General features: G+C 44.8%; 2 protein-coding genes across 3 annotated transcripts in view; both read right to left on the minus strand.

Moving 5' to 3' along the window:
* Positions 1 to 8317, minus strand: part of dennd2c (DENN/MADD domain containing 2C) — a 24544-nt gene extending 16227 nt beyond the window's left edge. Inside the window, exons 1-2 of the mRNA XM_061258241.1 lie at positions 7380 to 8317; positions 536 to 1662 (exon numbers count right to left, since the gene is read on the minus strand). Of these exons, the coding sequence (XP_061114225.1) occupies positions 536 to 1431 (896 nt within the window). The 5' untranslated portion in view covers positions 1432 to 1662; positions 7380 to 8317. The remainder of the gene's footprint in view (positions 1 to 535; positions 1663 to 7379) is intronic.
* A 155-nt stretch (positions 8318 to 8472) lies between these two features.
* Positions 8473 to 22619, minus strand: ampd1 (adenosine monophosphate deaminase 1 (isoform M)). Of its 2 annotated transcripts, XM_061258242.1 has the most exons (16): positions 22475 to 22619; positions 19472 to 19483; positions 18047 to 18218; positions 17741 to 17885; positions 16369 to 16534; positions 15578 to 15797; positions 15076 to 15205; positions 13915 to 14109; positions 12687 to 12818; positions 11673 to 11836; positions 11357 to 11483; positions 11080 to 11243; positions 10555 to 10675; positions 9326 to 9499; positions 9110 to 9220; positions 8473 to 8787 (listed from the first exon to the last, which is right to left on the minus strand). In XM_061258242.1, the coding sequence occupies exons 1-16, from the start codon at positions 22494 to 22496 to the stop codon at positions 8632 to 8634; spliced, it is 2211 nt and encodes a 736-aa protein (XP_061114226.1). In that variant the 5' UTR covers positions 22497 to 22619; the 3' UTR covers positions 8473 to 8631. The 2 variants fall into 2 exon arrangements, with proteins under 2 accessions (XP_061114226.1, XP_061114227.1); XM_061258243.1 differs by lacking the exon at positions 19472 to 19483.
* Positions 22620 to 22945: the final 326 nt, after the last annotated feature.

Raw genomic sequence — 22945 nt, forward strand, 5'->3', positions numbered from 1 at the left:
CCCTCATAGAGCAACACCCAGCTCTGCTAAAGCTGAGCATCAAAACACAGCTACAGTAACACCCAGCTCTGCTAAAGCTGAGCTTCACTGCACAGCTACAGCGAGAGATTCTCCCACACAGAGCAACTCTCAGTTCTGCTGAACTGCATGCAGAGTTGCCGGCAGCATCAACTGAGTGTAAGAGTGAAAGTGAGAGTGAGAGAGAAAGAGACACACTCTCACTTGCTGTGTCTCAAAGTGCAACACCCAACTCTGCTACATGCTGCATGAAGAAGCCTCTCTATTTAAATCAACACCATGGGGTCAAAAAGGTCATTCTACATGTTGCATACGCATTACACATTAACAAACCGGACTACATATTAACAATCCACAACAAGCACACGTTTCACTGTTCAGTTCCTATACACCATGTGCACTGCTTCTAAAATCAAAAGTACACAAAATAATGTTTACATAGATTTTTGCCAATATCTTTCAATATACGTTTTTTTTGGTACCCGTCTCAGATTCAGGTGAGATCGCAAAGGCTCACCTGTTCTTCTTGTGCCTGGAGAAGCCGTTGCCATGGGTGACGGGACAAGGTGGGGGCGGGCAGTTTGGCGGGGGCCCGCTGGTGTGACTTTTTGGGGGGCTCCAGAACTCCCACTGGCACCACTGTCCCGGGGGGCTGTCGGTGCCCTGGTACTGGAAGGTGCGGTGTGGTTTGGGCGGAGGGGGGTTCAGCGGGGAAAGTCCTCTCTCTGGGGACGGGGTGCCCCCGGGATGCGCCCCCCCTCTCCGCGGCTCCCCCTCCAGCCTGCGCCAGAACCCGCGGGAGGTGTAGAAGTTTCCGGGAGGCAGAGCAGTTAAAGGGTCCTCCGCGGCCGCGGGCAGGGAGGGGGGATCAGCTTCCAGGATTACTGCATCAGCGTTCGTTCTGCTGGTTTTGGCAGCGGGATTATGGGCGAGGTTTGGGGTGGGGGTGGAGACTGGATTGGGAGCGGGCCTCAAGTCTGCTGATCCGTCCAAACGCTTGTGGTTCCGCGGGAGCTCCAGCTTTCGGCTGCCCTCCTCGGGCCTGCCCCCGTCAGGTCTGCCCCTACCCTGGTCTTCCCTGAAGTCCAGCCCCAGGCTCTTGGCCTTGGACAGGCTGACCTTGGCGTGAGCTTCACCACCTCTATTGTCTCCACAGTCCCCATTCCCCAGGAGGTCCCCGGAAAGGGTCCGGGACACCGGAGCAGCTTCAACCCGGGTCCGAACCCCGCCCCCCTGCGGCCCGCTACCCTGGAGCCCCCCATGATGGTTGCGCCCCTCCCACTGCGAGATCTTCTGCTTGATGCTGACGCCCGGGTCTCGGGCCAGAGCCCTGCCTGAGGAGGGGGAATGCCAGGGGGCCACAGCCCGTCTCCCTCCTCCCTCTCCTCCTCCTCCTCCCCCCAGAGACAGCATGGAAGGGGGGGGGGGGACACTGGCAGCCTCCCCTCAGCACACAGTCACCATCGTGGGAGGCATGTGGGCTGAGCTCCTCCTGGTGGAGAGGCAGGGATACTGCAGCGCAGGGAGGGCTGGAGGGTGTAGCGGCTGATGGAGGTGACGAGTTCCCTCAACGTTGCGTCTCTCAGCTCCTGCAGAGTCTCTCAGCTCCTCCTCCTCCTCTCCCCTCCTCCTCCTTTCAGAGCCCTGCAAGGAACACCACACAGCTGCGGTTATTCGTTTGCCCTGTCTTTTATCATCCATCACTCCTCCCAGACACACCCAGACCACAACATACACAACAGGGGAGGGAGAGGCTGGCACGCACAGAGGAAAGCCTAGGGTTTAACTAAGACGGCAAGAGGTTAAAAACAGAACATACACACACACACAGACACATACGCACATGTACGCACAGACAAACGCACACTCATTCAAACACACACACACACACACACACTGTTGGGAGGGATGTACGGATGTGTGTAGGAGAAGGAAGTGGGACAGGATCACCTCTTCCAAGGTCAGCAGCCAAAAATAAAACAAACAAAAAAAAAAAGACGACAGGACCTGGAGCATTCACACAGCTAGCGCTACACTGCAGCATTACACTGGAGCATTCACACAGCTAGCGCTACACTGCAGCATTACACTGGAGCATTCACACAGCTAGCGCTACACTGTAGCATTACACTGGAGCATTCACGCAGCTAGCGCTACACTGTAGCATTACACTGGAGCATTCACACAGCTAGCGCTACACTGTAGCATTACACTGGAGCATTCACACAGCTAGCGGTACACTGCAGCATTACACTGGAGCATTCACACAGCTAGTGCTACACTGCAGCATTACACTGGAGCATTCACACAGCTAGCGGTACACTGCAGCATTACACTGGAGCATTCACACAGCTAGCGCTACACTGCAGCATTACACTGGAGCATTCACACAGCTAGCGCTACACTGCAGCATTACACTGGAGCATTCACACAGCTAGCGCTACACTGCAGCATTACACTGGAGCATTCACACAGCTAGCGGTACACTGTAGCATTACACTGCAACATTCATGCAGCTAGCACTGCACTGGAGCATTCATAGCAATAGCATCACACTGCAGCAGTCACAACGGTAGCATTGTGCAGGAACATTTATGTTCATTTTTAGGTGAACTACCACTTTAACACAACCAAATATGTTTCCCTGAACCACTTCTGCTTTTTAGATAGATGGCGAAATGCAAGGGTGGTACAGAACGGAAACTTTTCAATCCTACAAACAACTTTGACTGAGTTTTTCTGTGTGCGTGTGTGCGTGCATGCGTGTGTGTGTGTGTGGGTGTGTGTGGGCGTGTGTGCCTTTGCATGTGTGAGTTGCAAGGCCAGTTCCTGCTGAAGACTGGCCTGGCCTCAGACTGCAGAGCAAAGAACAGTGAATGCTGAAAGCGTTTAGAGGAGGAACAGCGCATCGTCAAACGCTGATGAAAATAAGAATTCTACGCACTGCATTCCAGCAGCCTCAGCAGGGGAGGGGCTCAGGCGCACAACGCTCGAGTCAGTCCGGCCCGCCAAAGATGCCTTTGTTCCGTCTGACCCAAATCCAATCCCACGAGGAGGACCGGCACCCATCCCCGTCCCCAACTGTCACAGAAAACCTCACCCGCTCGCTCTCCGGGATTAATGAGCGAGAGAGAAGCTGAGTGAGAGTCTTTCTGCACCAATGTGGTAAATGGGACTGTGTTCAAGACCAATGGGACGGTGCAAAAAGCACCAGTGTGTGTACAGAAGAGGGCTCTCTCTCATTCCACAGCCAATGATTTTGCTATTGTGTACGTGACAATTGTGTATACAAAACTTTTTGCCGGATCTTCTTTTTCTCTCATCAGGCAATAACAATAATATATAGAAAATAGACCAGATAACAGAAGAAACAGATCCCTTTTGATGTTAGAGCCCTCTTGTCAATCCATTATCCTCCATAGTTAGTTTGTGCTGAGAAACTATTCATTTCTGCAAGGTACTAAAAATGTGAATGGGAGTGCAGTGGGAGCCATGCTGTACAACTGGGAGCAACGGTGATGCCATTCCTGGTCAGCAGGGTCAGCTGAAGTTGCTAGTGTTCACGGTATGCAAATACAAAGCTGTAAGCTCCACAAAATGAATTGGGTTATACCAAAGGTAAAAATCACTTTAAGGCAGTTTTTTTTTCCTGTCCTAAAAAATTGTTGGATCAGCACACATCTGCAATGGTTTTAACATTGCGTCACTTTTCATTTATACAGATAGGATGATATCGATTCACAAGCCTTTTTGTGTATTTTTTTAATAATAGCTAGGGGAGTAGATGTTCATCTATCACAACAAACAAAAAGCACACAAGCAAGAGTGAGCTCACTGGATTACGTGAGTAAGAAAACATGGAGTGTGTGTGTGTGTGTGTGTGTGTGTGTATAAATAAACAAGCAGCACAGTGTGGTGGCCAGTGGGATACTATTTTAGTCTGTGTGCGTGGATGTCTGGATCAAAGTGTGTGTGTGTGTGTGTGTGTGTGTGTGCACGTGTAATTGTGCTTTGAAGGAAACTCCTGCCTATGTTTCCTGACTCTCAGGAAGAGGGGATCAGCAGACTGTCTGCAGCCAGAGCAGGGGAAGTGCATATGCAGAAGGGAACAGACACCATTCAAAGCTTTCGCTCCAGACAATGTTATTTGGAAATTAATTCAGGCAAATAAATATTGCTCATTAAACTATGTTCACAGAGGTGATGCGTTTCCAGGATTATCTAGGCAAATTCTGGAAAGACAAAAATGGGTCTCACATACTCGTGTGGCTATACACCAAGCAATTGCATTAATTTAGTTAGTTCTACGACACACCAAACAGTCACACTTGTGTATGAGCATGCCCACACAGACATACACACAATGGAGCTTTCTCAATGGCAAAGTGGTCCGACACAACAGTCTCAGTCTCTTTCTAACATCACTTATGGTCACAGCTTGACAAGAGTTACAATACCTTGCTAGACGTCAAGCTATTCACGAGACACAAACAGGATCCTAGAACAGGGCTTCACTCACGTATGGTAACAATTACACTTTTACAGAGGAAAACAACATTTACTGAGTTTAGGGGGCATGGGAGTACAAGAATGACTAAGCTGGTTACCGAGCCAATATCAACTACGTCAGCCTGTGAAAGTTACATTACACAGATCAATCTCTTGCCAGAGGCAGCACAGATACCACGCAGAAATATTTTAGTCATGACAGGATTAGTCTCAGACCTGAGCAGCATCTGGTCCCTTGTGATGGAAGAAGCCTCATTTACGGTGGCAGTTTATCCTTTTGGTTGAAAATACAGTAATTAGTGTGACAGGGGAGAAGAGGTGCGGTTTCAGTCTGCACTAATCAAAGAGAGCCCGGACAAGCGCTTCCCTCTGTGCCACACGCCTGCAAGCTGCAATCAGGCGTTATCCATCAACCACCCCCCCCCCAGCCGGCCCCCGCGCCCCGCTGCGACATCCTCCCCCTGGACCCAGACACTACCATTAACGCAGCCCCCCAAAATCACCCCCGATCACAACTTCAATTAAAGCTAATTGTACCCTGAGAATTCCACACGACCCCGCCCTCTTCAGGTATTGTCGCATGAGCAGGCTTGTTCTGGGTGGAGCAGGGAGGGAACCATATCACAATCATATAACATCACACTTTTGGCTTACACCGGCCGCATACGCCACATGCTTTAGTTTATAGCATGAAACTGAACCGTAGGGGGCTAAATCTACAGACGTTTATTTAACCAATGAAGCAAGACAAACCAATTTACAGATACAAGCTGCACTCAACTTTTAACATCGACGAGAATTTTCACAAGAAGAACTTCAGGCTAAGAGACACAACGTTACTGAACACCTCTGTACGCACACATTCACAAATGCGGCAGACACGGCTAGACGCGATTTCCAAATGCAGCAAAGATCTGTGAATGCAGCAAGGTTGACGGCTAACTTGGCTAAGGTCCACACTCCACACACAATCACCAGCGACACTGACAGGGTACATCCAATAGCCCGACGCACAGCACCATACACAGCAAGGGGCCCCTGCGGGGATTCCCATCTTAATGATCTAGTGGAGACCATTATGGACAGAGATTCCACGGTTTTCCCAGGTTTTAAATCAATCGCTAGTTGAAAGGTTCCCATACAGCCAACATGGACCCGACAGCCCTGAGACACAGTGCTGTCCAGGCTTGCACCTGTTTACAGACAGGGTTCATTCCTCATCGCAGGATGTGCCCCAATTCATGGTTTTTGAATGTACAAATACATGAGCCAATCATACCGCTTGATCTCAGTAAGTTAACTGATTCCGTTTTCATGCAGAGGGGCAGAGATGAAGAACTGTGCCCACGAAGAAAAGTCCAAATGGCCAAAAGTCTTTGCATGGCAGGCCATCATTAATCAAAACAACAAATTGTAACAGCATCTCATGACAATGAGCAACACAGAGTGAAATGCTCTACAACATGTTCATATAAGACGTACATTATAAAAAGTAGTTGGGGCGTTAAATGTGACAATTAAATTATTGACACAGGACACCAATTAAAAAATATTGGAATATGTCCATGTTTACATAGATCAATGTGTTCTGTGCGACATCAGATTGGGACTCACAAGGCAAACCCAACAAAAATTCACAGCAATACTCTGGTAAAGGTAGGGTGGTAAAATGACAAAAGCTGCAGGGATTAAGCAGTACAATTTGGCTTCCAACCACGGGGCGTGCATAGGCCACAACCATTTCTATGAAACGTTACCGGCCAATTTACAAATCGCATAGAAATCGCAGTTGTTCCAGTTCCAAAAAGGGAAGATCATTTGGGCGTCGTTTTTCCCCACATTGTGTCCGATTATTCCATAAAGCTAACTCAGCCAGCCGTCAGAATAAAACTATAGTACTGAAGCTAACGTTAAATCAAGTCCATTCACTTGCTGGATGGCAAATTTCTCAAATGAATGGGCTATTGAACAGTGTAACAACCCTGCCATATGTGCATTTCAACTTAGTGTTGTGTGGGAGTGTGTGTAACGTTATGTATACACCCATTTTCTTCAGAAAATGCAACCCTTTCTAGTTATACAATACATTTTTCTAAAATATTTTCTATCTCTCAAGTTATAGAGTATGTAGCAGGTCGTGGGAAAACTACCTAACGACGTTATTCGAAGTATCAAAAACACCCGATAGATTGGCTTGTGACACTGGTCGGGCGGGCGACAGTTCAGTTCGAAAATAACTGCAAGGTTAGCTAAAGTATTTTGCAAGACAAACTTATTCAATTTGAATTTCAAATGAAAATGAGTTAGCAGGCTAAACTAGGCAATAACCAGCCAGTTCATATTTATTTTGCATGTCAACCAACTTAAACAGAAATAGTCGGCGAAGGTTAGAAAACCATAACGTTACAGATAACATTAACCATAGTCGTTTCACGTTCCAATTTAGCTTACTAGCCAGCTGACTACACATTTCTGCGTGATTAGCCCAAGTTAGCTACATATAACGTTAGCTAGCCTACTAAACTAACGTTAGATAGCTAGCCAATTAGCTAGCCTCCAAGTTGATTCGATAGACTACCCGTCGAACCAGTTTGGATAGCGATCTAGCTAGCAAACCGTAATTGTGACGTTAGCCTAACGTTATATGACTACTAACGTTAACTGAATTAGCACAGCTAATGTTGAAAATGTATCTGGCGGCAACATGGACAGTAAATTTATCGTTCAAGTTCGCTGATAAATCTAGCCAGCTGTCTTTGTTAACAGTGGGATAACGAACTAACGTAGCTGGTCTAACTTAACTTAGCTATTGTAAGATAGGCTAGTCTAGTTCCTAAATTAACATTACTCACCTCTGGTTTTCGAAGGTTCGTTAGCTGGCCAACTAACTAATTCGGGACAAAAATCCTTGTTAGCCAACCAGCAAGCCAACTCTTCCGATATGACAAATGGGATATAACTTTAGAGACTGCAGTGTTTCCTTCTTCAGTTCAGCTTTGCTCTTACATATTAGGGATGGGACTCCGTCCTAGCGAGGTTGGTAGCTCGCGAGCTAACGTTGACCAGCTAGTTGCTCACTTATGAATTCCATTCATTGTAGCTAGATAGCTAAAGAGAAAATATTTGCTTGTTCATTTGTTAAACATCAACATAGGTGAGGTAATCAGTCTGATACATTTCGGTAAGTAGTCACAGTTAGTCCGAAAGCCAGATAATCATGGTTCATGCAAATTGAGGGAAGTTTTTAATCGACTGGGAAACGAAGACGTCACCCACTCAGTGACCATTTTTTTCAACCAAACTTCTGCATTCGACCGATAAACAGCAAACCGAGTCATGAAGACAATTTTAAACACATTTGAATGGAGAAGTTGTAATAACTTGCAAGTCAAGTGATTATGACAGTGGTGAGAAGTCTTCCACAGCCAGGCAATATCCCCCGGTTGCGTCTCTGCGAACCAGTCGAATATGAATGATTGTACTCAGAAAGTTACACCAACAGGCGTCCCATTAATGGAAAAAATAAATATATACATTTTGTTGTGTGCGATAAAAACTAAACACGGATACATATCATGCAATCTATATAAGCTATGTGATTCATGCATGATTTTTGGTCAAAACTTGAGCCTTTTTTTTGTCATGAGAACATGATTGCTTCTGTCAGGGCTTCTGTCCTCCCAACTTTGTGTGCTGCTAAATTGGTATGTTTTCAGATTGTGTGCACGGGTGAGTTAGTGACCATGTCTTCGTGGGAAGATGAGACCATCTCAGTGTGACATCTTTTCTGCTTTTCTGCCAAACTGAAACAATGCTGTATTCTGCCTCTGGAACATCACAGAGCGTGAATCAACAAATAAGAAAATGGCAACACAATATCTGGAGACAAGTGTAGTGATGCCAGTACAATACCTCCCCGCTCATGCAGTGGTTCAAATTGCAGTATTGCTTGAAAATCCTTTATTGCTTTGAATATGAAAGTGGAATCATGGGTTGAATTTTGGAGTAGCGAATGGAAACATTAATGTTCCAGCACAAGCTACCCAGCCATCCCCCTCAGGTAGCCTATGTTGTGCCATGGGCTGGGAGGAGCGTATGACACTTTCACTCAGATTTGACCCCCTCCTTGATGAGGTTGAGTTCGTAACACAGGGTCTCGTAGCGGTAGGCCATCCGGATCTGAGCTACGTTGGTCTTGCGGATGTCGTTGCCCTCTGGGCCCTCCTTCAGATAGTCAGTGCCCAGGAACTTGACCTTCTCCTGGAGAGAAACACGGGGGAAAGAAAATAAGAATGGCAATGTGTCAGGACACACACAACAGAAGATGAGGTTATTTAAAAGTCTTAGTATAGAGTAGTGATCTTCCTTCCTGGCCCTGACAGGTCACGATCTGCTAATTATTGTTGTCTGAATCCCTGTGGCCCGCTAGGAACAGGAATAAAGATCACTGATAGAGGAATTTCATACAGACCAAGTATTTAATACTTTTAGTATTAAATAAACAATGCTAGTGGACTGCATTCCTGTCCAACAAATATATCACAGTTTAGTCAACCAACTCAAAAGCTGACAAGGTCAGTACCTCATGAGATAGACCACTCTGCAGAACACTGTTCCTGGAGATCTCGCACATGTCACAGGTGCTGAGCTTAAACACTTGAGCCGCAATGGCGTACTCCTCCATCAGTGGCTCCTGGGAGGGGCAGAGTTACATCAGAATGTAAATACACACAGAGGGGAGCAGCAGGTGAGGACATAAATGCACACACACACACAAAGGCTTGATGTCTGTTCTCACCTTGGTATAATGGAACTGCATAGGGTCATCGGTGGACAGAGACACCACAAGCCCCTTCTTTTGGAACTCAAGGAGAGGGTTCTTGGCATACTCCAGGAAGAGGCTGTTGTTGCTGAGTGGGGACATGGCAATGGGTAACTGGGCCAGGAAGTACAGATACTGCAGGACTGGGCTCTGTGGAGTTAAGTCATATTAAGTCAGGGAAATGGGAAGGCATATTGATGAGCTGGAAGAGGTGGAAAGTCCAGGGGTCAGAAAGTAAAAGTCCTGCCATGCATTTCTTCCTGCCGTGAACTCAGCTCAGGTGATTTCACCAATTAGTTCCACCTCCTGGCTGAATAATTCTCCTAATTCGGCCTGTTGGGTGGAACAATATATTGGGGACTTGTTCCACTTTGACTTTCTGAACATGGATATTCCACTTCTGCTGATGAGACAAAAGTATTTGCCCCCTCCCTTATTTAATCTATTACTGCATATTTGTCAAACTGAATGGCTGCAGATATTTCAACAAAATGCAATATTAGACAAAGCCTGAGGAAACTCAAAACATGTTTTTAAAATTATTATTTCATTTATTTCATGAAAAAAGTTACCCAAATCACCCCTGTCAAAAACTGGTTGCACTACCCTTTGCTGCAATAATTGCAACCAAATGCTTCCTATAATTTGATAATAGCATTTCACATTGCCTTGGAAGACTTTTAGTCCTAAGGCAATGTGTCAAAGTCCTGACTTGAACCCAACAGAGATGCTGTGCAGGACCCAAAACGAGCATTTAATTCCCCAAAATCTACCAATTTGTCTGAATTAAAGCAGTTCTGCGAAGAATAGTGGGCTAAAATTCCTCCACAGCGATGTGTAAGACTGATATGAAATTATAGAAAGTGTTTAGTTGCAATTATTGCTGCGAAAGGTGTTGCAGCTAGTTATTAAGTTTAAGGGGGCAATTACATATTCATAGAGGTGATATGGATGTTTGATAAATTTGTTCAATAAATAAATGAAATTGTCATTTCAAAACTGCTTTTAGTGTTTACTCGGGTTCCCTTTGTCTAATATACAATTTAAAAAAAAGATTTGAAACCATTCATTGTGACAAACATGCAATAACGTTTATTGTGGATTGTGTCAGACATGCTGATGTGTGTTTAGCGGTGTGGGATTTTTAACAGATGCTTTTAAGTGGGCATCTTGAGGTGTAGTAAAGAGCGTGGTGCTGAAATGACCTTCTTCAGGTTGAGTCCGTGAGAGATGTTGTCGGCGGTCATGAAACAGGCCAGCAGGTGAGTGATAGCTCCGGCCTCTCCACAGTGAGGCCTGAACTGGAAGGTGTTCATCCCCCTCTGCCTGTTAGCCACACGCACACACACACACACACACACACACACACACACACACACACACACACACACACACATAAAGTCATGAGCACATGAACTCCCTACCATAAAAACACCCTGAGGACACACAGTACCTGGGCATAGTACACACTACACAGCCATATTATTTTAATTGAGGTCATTAATATCAGGTGGAAAATCCAGGTTCAGAAAGTAAAAGTCCTCCCCAGTATGTTGTTCCAATCACTTGGAGTTGCTAATTAGTAGAATTAATGAGTGAAATCAGCTGGCTGAGTTCATGGGTGGAAGAAAAACATGGCAGGACTTTTACTTCCTGACCTCTGATGCACTTTCCACCTCTGTTAATATGTAATCTTACTCGACAGTATAACCCTGTGAAGAAGTACTCACTTGCGCAGCTGGTTCAGAACCATAATGTTGGCATACATGTAGTAGATGTAGTAGGTGTAGGACGGGTTTTTGGCAATGTCCCACTCCTCTGGCTTGGGGCTCTTGGAACAGAACATATGTCCACTGTGCTTGGACTCGTCATCCACACTGTCAAACCCAGTTACCTGCCAGGTGGAAGGAGGTGAGGATAATTATGGATCGATATGGTGAATTTTTATTATTTTTGCCTCTTAATCTAAGAACATTTTAGTCACTTTTCTGTTGAGCTGCCACTCACATGTTTGAGGAAGATGCTGAGCTCTGGGTAGCTTTGGGGATCAATAGTAGCCTGGAACACTGGGAGGAAGATATTCTCCAACATTTTCCCAAAGTGTGGCACAAAGTTCTTGCCCCGGAAGATGTCACTGGACAGAAAATGAGATTACTTGCATTATGTCTGCTGGTCACTGACAGGGACCCTGTCTCAGACACAATGTTGGCGAGTATGGAGGTTTGAAAAATCACATAGCTAGAAGAAAAACAACAGTGGTGAAACAAAGACAGGCGTGCAGTCGCCAACACCATCATAGACATTACAGTGCGCAGGGACGTACTAAATCCTGGGAATTTGGATCATCCACTTGAGGTTGGGGCAGAAAACACGGTGCTTGTTGAACCAGCCGGCCAGCTTGACCCACTCAGACGGGTTGCAGCCATAGATGGATAAGCGGGGCTCAGCATACTGGTATTTGGCATCCTCAAGGTCACTGGCCACTTCCTGGAGGAAGTAGAGAAGGCCGAGAACAGTCATTGTCTTCTATGTTCGTGCAGACTGTGAAAAGCTCAGCTCTATATTCATAATGTTGAATGACTTCCAAAGCTCAAACCAAAGCTAATATGGCGTCACTTCAGAAAATTTATTATGGGTTGTGAACCAGGGAAGTACTGCAGCAATTAATGTTCTGTATTGTAACATAACTTTGAAAGTTATCTTTATCAAATGTAACTTCCTACTCTGTATAACCATTTTCTATTGTTTGCACATATTTAAAAAACAAGTATAACACTGGCAGTGTATATTATATTTTGAGAGATGTGACATGCACATTTGTACAAACACACATGTTTATTGCTGTGTAGGATGTTCTCTCAATAAGATCAAACCAAAAACTAAAGCAGGAGCAGAAACAATTATCTTCCAAAACAGGAACAATTTGAAATAAAGAGGAAATAATTATGCATGTTTTATTGATTATGTTGTATAATTAACTGTTTAGTCATAGAAAGCTCCCAATAGAGCCTCCTGTTATTAAGAAGCAGGCCAGCAGGTTGATTGCAGGAGCTGAGTATGTGGTAAGTCTTCACTGCAAAAAAAGACTAAAAATCTCTCAAGTACAAAATATTACCTTGATTTAAGCTACTATTTGCTTCACAAGTAGCTTTTTCTTTCCTTATTGGCAATATGTTTGTCTCATTAATCAAAAAAAGTTAAATAAATAAGATGTTAAGTCTAAATATAAGACTAAAATACTTGTTGCAATGGATTTATTGTTTTGGTTTTTGCAGTGTAAATAATCTGGCACTAGGATCAGAGAAAACAACAGGAGCAGGATGTGGCAGGTTGATACCTTAATGATAGTTGCAAAGTATTCCCCATTGATGTGGTTCTCAGTCTTCATGTACAGGTCTCGCAGCTCGCTGGCACCCACAGGGTTGTACTTGGCATTGAACTTGTCAAAGCGCTGGAAGGTTTGTCTGCCCTGGTGGGAGAGTTGGACGGATTGGAAATCTGATGTATGTCTTCCTAATCATTTGTGAGCGATTAATTGGTTTTCCTTGACTTCCTGTTAACATATTTTCATCTGATTTAACCCAGACAGCCAAATGTGTCTGGCAGCAAAAACTCAGCCCTGCTTCCAAAAACGTGGAGCGTATGTGGACCGGTTCTGGCTCAGGCCCAGCAGTGTATTATTATACCTTCAGCCCAGATTGTGAATGCTGCACTCAGCTCTGGCCTGTGGCTGTTCCAGACCTGCAGACTGACCGAATGATGTGATTCTCACCTACTGACCTAATCTGATACAGAAGTACAGACTGGGTACAGAATGGCTGCTATGTGGATCTGCTGGTCTGAAACCCACAGGGGCGGCCAGAAGTGTAGTGGTTAATGTAAATGACTGGGACACGGTCAGTGGTTCTAATCCCGGTGCAGCCACAATAAGATCTGCACAGCCCTTAACCCTTAACCCTGCATCGCTCCAGGGGAGGATTGTCTCTGTCTGCTTAGTCTAATCAACTGTATGTCGCTCTGGATAAGAGCGTCTGCCAAATGCCAATAATGTAATAATGTAATGTAATTCCAGATCACTTTATCTGGTCAGTAATCTGAACATGTACAGGGCCTGTTTTTTTTTTACATAGGCACTGCACATGGTGTGTCTTTTATGTCCTCTACACAATACTGTGCACAGTGCCATTGTAGGAAATATGGTACTACAATACAGTTGATGCATTAGATAGATTGACTCTTAGTTTGTTACCCTTTCTGGGTGATCTTACCCTCTTATCTCTCTCTTGTTCAACATGTGAACGTATTTGTGCACACATTAACTAGTTCTTTAGTTAGTTAATATCTGAAATTCAGTTTTATGACAACATGTAAATCTTTCTCTGTACAGAAAACAATGAAGCCAGGAAAAGAAGAACTTTCTTCTGAGCTGAGGGTGGTTGTATTGTATATGGCAATCTGAGTTCAGTTCAGGGAGAGGTAAAGAATTGGCTTCGGTGGCTGTTGCGAAATGGAGCACGCGGAGCAATGCGGATGACGCGCAGGCCAGCTGGCTGCGTGATACTCACAGCATGCACGTCCAGCGAGTCCACGGTGAGGTCATAGGGGTGCAGCTTCAGGCTGTCGAACAGCTCCTTCATGGTCACGTCTCTGCCATTGACCACCTGAACCACGCGGTCGGCGTCCACGCGGTAAGACTTCTTGATGAAGCGCAGCAGGTGTTTCTGGTTCATGCAGGCGGCTGCGTGGATGTGGGTGTCTACCTGCGGCGGGAGAGACACGTCAGCCGCTGGGGGGATGTCCAAACACATGTCCAACACATTCTGCTCCAGTCCTATCACTGCAGAGTCTGTCTCAACAAGTGTTCTTGTCTTGACATTAAACTTAAAATCCAATTTTCTCTCTGAAGTGGAACATATTAGCTGTCTTTAAGGTACTGCTCACTTGACAAATTAAATGTTCATACCCCAGTGGCAAATCTTGTGTCAAAATGTCTCACCTAATTGACAATGTTTTTGTCTGATTTACAAAACAAAAATCATATTAAAAAGCAAGAAAGTCGCACTCAGGTATTCTTCTTTGTTGTTTTATTGACCAATGTTTCACCAAAATGTGTGTGTGCAACTTTCTTGCTTTTTAATGTTTATGTTTCGCTAGTCTGTACCTCTGACAGGATTGGATTCGCTGCACTCTGTATATATGCAAATGAAGTTATAGAAATACTTTAGTCTAAATATAAGACTAAAATGCTTTTTGTTTTTTCCAGTGTATTTATCTGGCAGATATAATTTTGATTATGAATAAAACTACTCTGTATAAATATCCTCTATTGGTTGCACAGATTGTCTTCCAAAAACACAAGTAGGGTATACATATATTTTGACAATAGCTATTTTTTGAAGTAAAAAAAGATAGAAACCAAACGACTAAAGCAGGAACAAGAACGATTATCCAAAAACAGGAACAAGTTGAAATAAAGAGGAAGTCAGAATGCATGTTTTATTAATTCCATTGTGTAATCGACTATGATTTGCCGTAGAAATATATATTTTTCAAGCAAAATAAAAGTAATGTAATGATTATCATTTACTGCTGGCATTTATTAAAAAATGAAGACAAACTAATTTCAACACTGATGAAAAACTGTGCTATCTGGTGTTGAAAACCTGCAGGGTGTTGAAAACCTGCAGGGTATTCCCTGTGGCAGCTATGAGCAGTCAGTCCAGTACCTTCCTGCAGTTGTAGAAATCCCTGTGTGGGTTCTTCTTCAGCTCTTTTAACTCTTCCATCTCATTCAGCATCTCGTGGACGTTGAACTTGGACATGAGGAACTTCAGACGACGGTGGCAGTACGTCTTACTGCAGTCCCCCGGGAAGAGAAATAATTTTTATTTTTTATTTATTCACTCATTTATTGTTCCCTGTTTTTTTCAAGGACCAAAATCTATGAATGACTAAAAGCATCAGACATAATGTAGAACATCCATTCAAACAATGTGATACATTGAGAAGGAATTATTATTGAAACTGTCAGTGGTGCAAATAGCAACGTAAATCGTGTGTTTCTGTCTCTTTTCTGGCAATTCGTTTTTTGTAATAGTCATAATAAGTGTTACAGTATTATTAGTTACGGTTATTTGTCCGCCATCTTGTGGCCAGAATAGTGAAATGCGGGTGAAAGGGGCGCGAAAAAGAAAACCGAAATTGTGCAACAAGACCAGAGTGACTCACGTAGGTCCCTGTGCAATCAAGGCAATGAGGAAGTTCATGTCATCGATGAAGGTGTTGTAGTCAGGCTTGGGCAGGTCCTTGGCCTCATGCTTGTTGGCAGCCTCCTCGTTATTGTAAACATAGATGAGACCATCCCGCATCCGGGCCACATAACCCAGGTTCTCAGGCAGGGATTTGAAACAGAAGGGGTCCTCTCCCTTTTTGGGTGGGGGTGTAAACACTGACACAGAAACATTAGCATTAGGTGAACTTTCTCGGCATGCACACACATATAAATATAGGTTACAGAAATGGGTATATTGGTTACAGAAAGGAAAGGAATGTGTACTGTAAGCACGAAGCTACTAAGGTGACTGTGTTCCTGGTTACAGACTATGCCAATGTTGCATTACTGGGTGTGTATATTTAAGTACACTCGCTGTGCTGAAACATACTGCATCCTGTGTGCCAAACTCTATACCTCACCCAATCTGCACAGCTGGGCCCCCTCCTCAGAATGCTTGGATGGCTATATCAGTGCAACAGTGTTTCTCCCAGGTTTGGAGGTCATCTGTGAGGGTATGATGTGTTGAACGTAGCTCACTGACCGCACGCCCAGCTGGGGTAACGTTAGCGTAACAGTTTGTTGTTGGTAGGCATACATTATGAATTGCGATTGCAGACTGGCTGTATCGGTATACCCTCTCCTCAGCCCCTGTACCTGGCTGTACCTGTGTGCCCTGTCCTCAGCCCCTGTACCTGGCTGTACCTGTGTGCCCTGCACAACCGCATCCCCACCTCTGCCTGCTCACCTGGCAGCACCTGATCCTCACTCTTCCACACCTCACCCTCCACATCGCGCAAATACTGGGAAACGACGTTGGGAAAGCGCTGAAAAGCCATCCTCATATACTTCTCTCTGATGGATAGGGCTCGATACAGGCCTTTACAGGACAGCTCAAACTCATCCAGCGTTACCTGGGCAACAGGAAGGGAGAGGGTGGTAGGGAAGGAGAAAAACATGGAGTAAGAGACGGAAGACCATGTTCTTTATTGATGCTTTATGGTAATGGTGTACCAACTGTATATGTCCGTATCAGTGCTTTGGTAAGAAAGCAAAAAAATAAAAAAGCGTGCCCTGTGTAAACCAGCTCCATTTCCTCGCTGTATGACTCCTTCTCTCAAGGTTTCTTCCTGTTAGCCAGGGGGTTTTTCATTCCTCCTCTCCCTCTAAAGGTCAGATTTGTGAATCTCAAATGAGGGCAGGCAAAAAATGAAACCCAGGAGCCTCTCTAAAGTCAAACGAGGTCAATGACTCAAAGTGACCTCCCAGCCGGTCGCCACGGTAACCAGCAGAGAATATGTTACCAAGGTTACAATGTGACCCTGTGCAAAGAGGAAGAGGGGCGAGAGAGAGTGAGTGAGTGAGTGAGTGAGTGAGTGAGAGAGACAGAGACAGAGTGAGAGAGAGAAAGAGAGAGATAAGGACAGAGTGAGAGAGAGGCAGAGTAAGAGAGAGACAGTGAGACAAACAGAGAGAGACAGAGAGAGAAAGAGAAACAGAGAGAGAGAGAGATAAGGACCGTGAGAGAGAGGCAGAGTAAGAGAGAGACAGAGTAAAAGAGAGATAAGGACAGTGAGAGAGAGACAGAGTAAGAGAGAGATAAGGACAGAGTGAGAGAGAGAGAGACAGAGTAATAGAGAGATAAGGACAGTGAGAGAGAGAGAGGCAGAGTAAGAGAGAGATAAGGACAGTGAGAGAGAGGCAGAGTAAGAGAGAGATAAGGACAGTGAGAGAGAGGCAGAGTAAGAGAGAGACAGAGTAACAGAGAGATAAGGAGAGTGAGAGAGAGGCAGAGTAAGAGAGAGATTTTTTTTTTATTATCACTACTGTTGTTATTATATTTTTATTTGAATACAACAATGCTTTGGCAACACTGTAAATGGAATGGTCATGCCAATAAAAGCCACTTGAATTGAATTGAATTGATAAGGACAGTGAGAGAGAGGCAGAGTAAGAGAGAGACAGAGTAAGAGAGAGATAAGGACAGTGAGAGAGAGGCAGAGTAAGAGAGAGATAAGGACAGTGAGAGAGAGACAGAGTAAGAGAGAGATAAGGACAGTGAGAGAGAGAGACAGAGTAAGAGAGAGATAAGGACAGTGAGAGAGAGAGATGCAGCATACCCCTGATGCATAATCCCCAATAATGGCGACTCTCTGGAAATCTGGCACTTCCAGGTAGAGGGGTGTCTCCAGGTCCACTGCGTGGGACACCTCAGGCTTGGCAGCGGGGGTCGGAGCGATGTGCACACGGCTCATCAGCTTCTTCCTGACGGGGGGGAAGCAAGGAAAGGGACTGAGCAAACCGGGGTATGCATTGGGGACATGCATTTACATGTGAACATGCATGTCTGATGTATGGTGTGTGTATATAATGTGTCTACGATGTGCATATGGTGTGTATATGACGTGCGACACACTGAGACTCACCGTTTCTCTGCGTTCTCGGTTGACTCTGTGTGCAGGTGTTGGGTGAGCTGGTGCTGGACGATGGGGCAGTCTTCTGCCACGTCAAACAGAGACATCTCCTCCCTGGTGTCCTCATCCTTCGTCTCTGACGCGAACACCTTCTCGGCAAAGGCACGCATGTGCTCGTCCGTCTCTGAGATGCACCCGGACACACACAGACACGCACACGCACATGCACGTACGCACACACACACACACGGACACACACAGACACACGCACACACACACACACACACACACGCACGCACACACACAAGCGTGCACCGGCACACACAGGCACACGCACATACACACACGCACATACACACACACACACACACACAGGCGCACACAGGCAAACAGAGGCACACACACAGACACACACACACACACACATACACACATACACACACACACGCGCACACACACAGGCGCACACAGGCACACACACGCACACAGGGGCACACACACACACACACACACAAATAATTACCCTTTTTGGGAGGGTGGGGGGTAGGGATGTCTATACTTAAGTGCTTCTAAACAATAAATAAAACCTGAGAGCTTCTCTCCAGATTCAGTGCAGTGTGATGCATTGCAGAGAAACCCCAAAAGAGCAGTCTTTTAAGAACAGCAATAGTAAGGAGCAGCAGCCCATCCAGGCAGTGGCCAAAAGCAAACAAGACAGAGCCAAAATGTCCATCACATCTGTCGTCAGGAAGAAAAGCGATATCATTCATTTCACAGACAACCTTTCGCGAACAAATGCCACTTCACTCAAATCAATATCATATTTGCCAGCCAGTGCGTTTACTGAGTCACATGGAAAACATAACCCCTTCCGTTCAAAGATCAAATATGGTAGATAGACGAAAGAAACATACAGCTACCATTGACAAAGACAGATTAAACTCATGCTTGCCACATGTGTCTAAAAGCTTCTGTTTGCTCTCATAATATTCAACTGTGCGGTCACAAGGGCAAAACACAGATCACTGCTGTGGTCACTGATCTGTGGACATGGTCACTGACACATACAACCATACATGTCCTCAAGATTCAGCAGCAATAAACACCAAGAGGAAGCAGAACGGGAGACACGTCTTACTGGAGGCATTACTGAGCTCTGGGGTCAGGCATACATTCCTATCCAGACCTCTCATGCAGACAAGGCTACCCTTTTATTCATTTATCTGTTTAAATATCTATATTTATCTTTGCCATACTAGACTGATCAACTGACTATATTGGCATTTGTATGAAAAATGCCAATATAAATTAGACGTCAATAAATGAATAAATAGGGTTTTTTTTGCCACTGCCATTGATTTTGGTTGCATTCCAGCTAATATTGGACAACAGGTGACCAAGCCTCCATTCTACGGTCTCATCACAAGTCATACTTACTCTCCAACCCCGCTGACAACATTTCCCCCAGAAAAAGCAGAAAAGGCAGCAAAAAAAGAGAAGGAGAAAAAGGATTACAGGTCAGGACAAATCGGATCAGCGGTGAGGAGGTTAGGACAGGGCAAAGTGCACTTTTACCATTTTAAAAACCCCATCGCACACAACCCTCTTCCCTCACTGTCAAAAAACATGGTTTCGAACAGGGACGTGAGATGATGATGCTGAAAATCAAATCAAATACACTCTCAGAAATAGTGGAGTGACAGCGGAGGTACATTTTCGTCTTCAAGGATCACATTTCCCAAATGTACCCTGGAAGTACAGTAATGTTCTCTTTGGGTATAAAGGAGTACATTTTCCAAGCAAAAAAGGTACAAATGAGTTATATATATATTGCTTGCTAGGAGTAAAATTGTATGCACCTATAGGGTGCCACCCACCGACAAGCATTTGTACATTTTTAAGCACTCTTCATACCCTTATTACTGAGAGTGTAGTCAGGTAAATAGTTGTTTAGATCTTGTGAGTACACAAGTTGTCTGCAATGTATAGTAGACTAAGAGAGAAGGACAGTAGATGGTTAACTGATCGTTTAAACTATTAAGAGGTGGCGTGTTTGCAGAATGTGTGCATGCCCAGCAGTGCAGTGAAACCTCCATTTCTCCCGTCGGTGGCCACCTAAAACTGGTTTCACTGTAGTTCCATTGTTGGTCCATACACATGTATGGCTGGACAAAGACAGCTCCAGTCCTTTACGATGAGAGGCGTCCATGCTGGATGTACTGTAACGGCGACTCACTATGATCCACCAACAAGAAAAACCAAATTTGGATGCCTGACAGAGAACAACCACGATGCAGAGCTTCACGGTGCAACTTGTTTGTGGAGTTTTTCAGAGGACTGTGGTAAGACCAGACCACTCATGCCATTCCAACAAAGAAAAGAGGCCACCTTTAATTCAAGTACTCATTTATTTGCTGTCTTCCAATGGGGACATCTGGGATGAGGTCACATGACCACCCAGGCAAACCCATTCTATTTTCCACAGTGCAGACAACATTTGGCAAATAAATGAGTATTTGATCCAATGGTGGCATATGTTCCTTATGGTTCTAGAACATTCTATTCCACATTCCCCATGGGGGCAGGCTTCTGGTTTTGGGTGTGTCAAACTGGGCAGTGGCCAGGTGGGTGCAGTCAAAGCAGGGGTGGGGTTCTTCAACTTGTCCCACCATTCCGCATGCTTTTCAAATTCTCTCCCTGGGACACCCACGCCCCCCTCTCCATACTTACTGGCTCCCTCAGCTAGATGAGATCACATCCCCAAAAAATGTAAGAAAAGGACAGAGGAGAAACACCTGTATTACTTCCAGGAGGGCCATTACAGATGCATTTTAATCCCATAAAATCTATACGGAGATAAAACATGAATTTGAATTTGGCAAAATTAATTCTCCATTCTTACCCAGAGCAACTTGCATTGCTTATATTCCAGATTTTCCATTTATGCTAAATTTACTGAACTGATACAAGTACCATGCTCAAGCGTTCCATATTATTCAACTCATAGAAAGTGGTCTGGTTAAGATCCTGACAGTGTAAATATTTAAGGAAATCTGCACCAATGTTGCAGACAATCGAGCCACACTATATCCACTTTCACTCATAAACTGTGTTAATGCAGCAGGGCATTACCCAGTTCCCTCCCCCTTCTCAGTATTCAGCCAATAGCGTCTTTGCTGTGAGCAGATAGCTGTCTGAATGACAGAGAGCTTGTCTATTTTTCTCCCTTAGAGAAGTCTTGGGCAACTGAAGTTAGAGGTAATCCCCCATCGTGGCACTGCAAGCCACATCAATGAAAATCATCAGGAATGAAAGGGGTTGGGGGTGTGATGAAGGGCAGAGAACTTAACCTGCACACACTGTAGAAGTGAGAAAGGGCACACAGGGAGGGGAGTCCACACATTATGTGCCCAAATATCCATTAGTGCTGTGCAAATCTCTTTAGGATTGTTAGCCTATACAATTACATTCACCATTCAGTGAACTAAAGGGCGTGTTGCAAAAAATAAATAAACGAGTCAGGCTGTTGAGTGGCCTGTGCATTGTATCCCTCTGCAAGCTGATTGGACAGCTGTTAACATAAACACTAATAACTACGGTCTTATTTGTTCTAATTGTGATCAAAATGTCCATGTACCAGAGTCAGAGGATGACTAGCTCCAGCAACACTTGATCCAGAAGAATGTGCTGACAGACAACCTTTGAGATGTGACTGGTCACGCTAACATTCTCCCACATCCATTTTCTTTTTTTCACTGTCAAAATAAAAGTCCCTCATTCTGACATAATTCATACATTTTGTTGGGAAACTAAACTGCAACATTGTATAGATAGGTATAGATTATTCTTATACAAGTGTTACTGTTCATGTAGTTGACCTTGATAACCTGCAGCATTATTGATCAGTTATGCATTGCTTTAGGGCAGGCCATATTTGAATACCACATTTGAAAGTATATTCCCATCATAGCTTTTCATGCAAAAGTAGGTAAACCAGATCTGTTGCAGTTGCACCAATGAAGAGGGATGCTGTACACCTCAATAAAAACACAATGATCCAAAGCAAGATATTTTACATATTCAAATACCCTTCCCGCTGCCAGCAGAGACCAGAAACAGTGGCCAAAACTATCAACAAAATTATTTCATACAAATGCTGTAACCACACCCACTACACTAATCGTTGCTGTGAAAAAAAAACAAAAAAACAAAAAAACCCAACGCTTATGAATCAGCGAATCCTTAACACTTCCAATGCGTAAGATCACATGTCCTCAACTGAGCATTCTAATGCTGATGTAACAATCACTATTGGCTACTAAACGCAATAGAGTTCTAGAACACAGACTTCACAGGGCTGCCGTCTTTCCTCCAGTCCCTGCAGCAGAAATGCACCAGAGTGAGGCTTTGGCACCGGGAGAGGGCACGTGGGCCACTCACCTGGCATTTTAACTTTAGACATGTTGGTAACTGGTTCCCGTCAAAATCACTTCCCTCGAGGACTGGCAGCACTGGTCAGGAAACGGGCGAGGCCGTGAGGAAGAGTGCAGCTCTCAGACCCTCCGCTGAAATATTAAGCTCTGCCTGCCCCGTGTAATCAGAGCCATGGGCCCCCCCCCCCACCCACCCCCCGCCGCTGACCATGTGTGTGTCAGACGGGTCTGCTCGGAGAACTATTTTAAGTCCTGAAACTCAGCCCATGAACACCTACAAGAACATGGGGCAAGACTGGGCAGGGTGGAATGTCACAACAGACTCGGACCTGCAGTCCCATTCTGCGCAACACTTTTCATTTGTGCCTCATCAAACTCAGCGCTGCCAAATTAGGTTTAATTAATACAGCTGTGGAACACCAGTTTGCATAGGAAAAGATCTATAATGCATGCATTTTATATTTTTAATACTTGAAGA

Source organism: Conger conger, chromosome 10 (genome assembly GCF_963514075.1).
Source record: "Conger conger chromosome 10, fConCon1.1, whole genome shotgun sequence".
NCBI lineage: Eukaryota > Metazoa > Chordata > Actinopteri > Anguilliformes > Congridae > Conger > Conger conger.

Coding starts and splice junctions, on each gene's coding strand:
- ampd1 (XM_061258242.1), bottom strand. CDS start 22,496: ATGTCTAAAGTTAAAATGCCAG. Junction 10,676..11,079: donor GTTCTGAACCAGCTGCGCAA/GTGAGTACTTCT, acceptor TGTGGCTAACAG/GCAGAGGGGGATGAACACCT. Junction 9,221..9,325: donor TGCAGTTCCATTATACCAAG/GTGAGAACAGAC, acceptor TGCCCCTCCCAG/GAGCCACTGATGGAGGAGTA.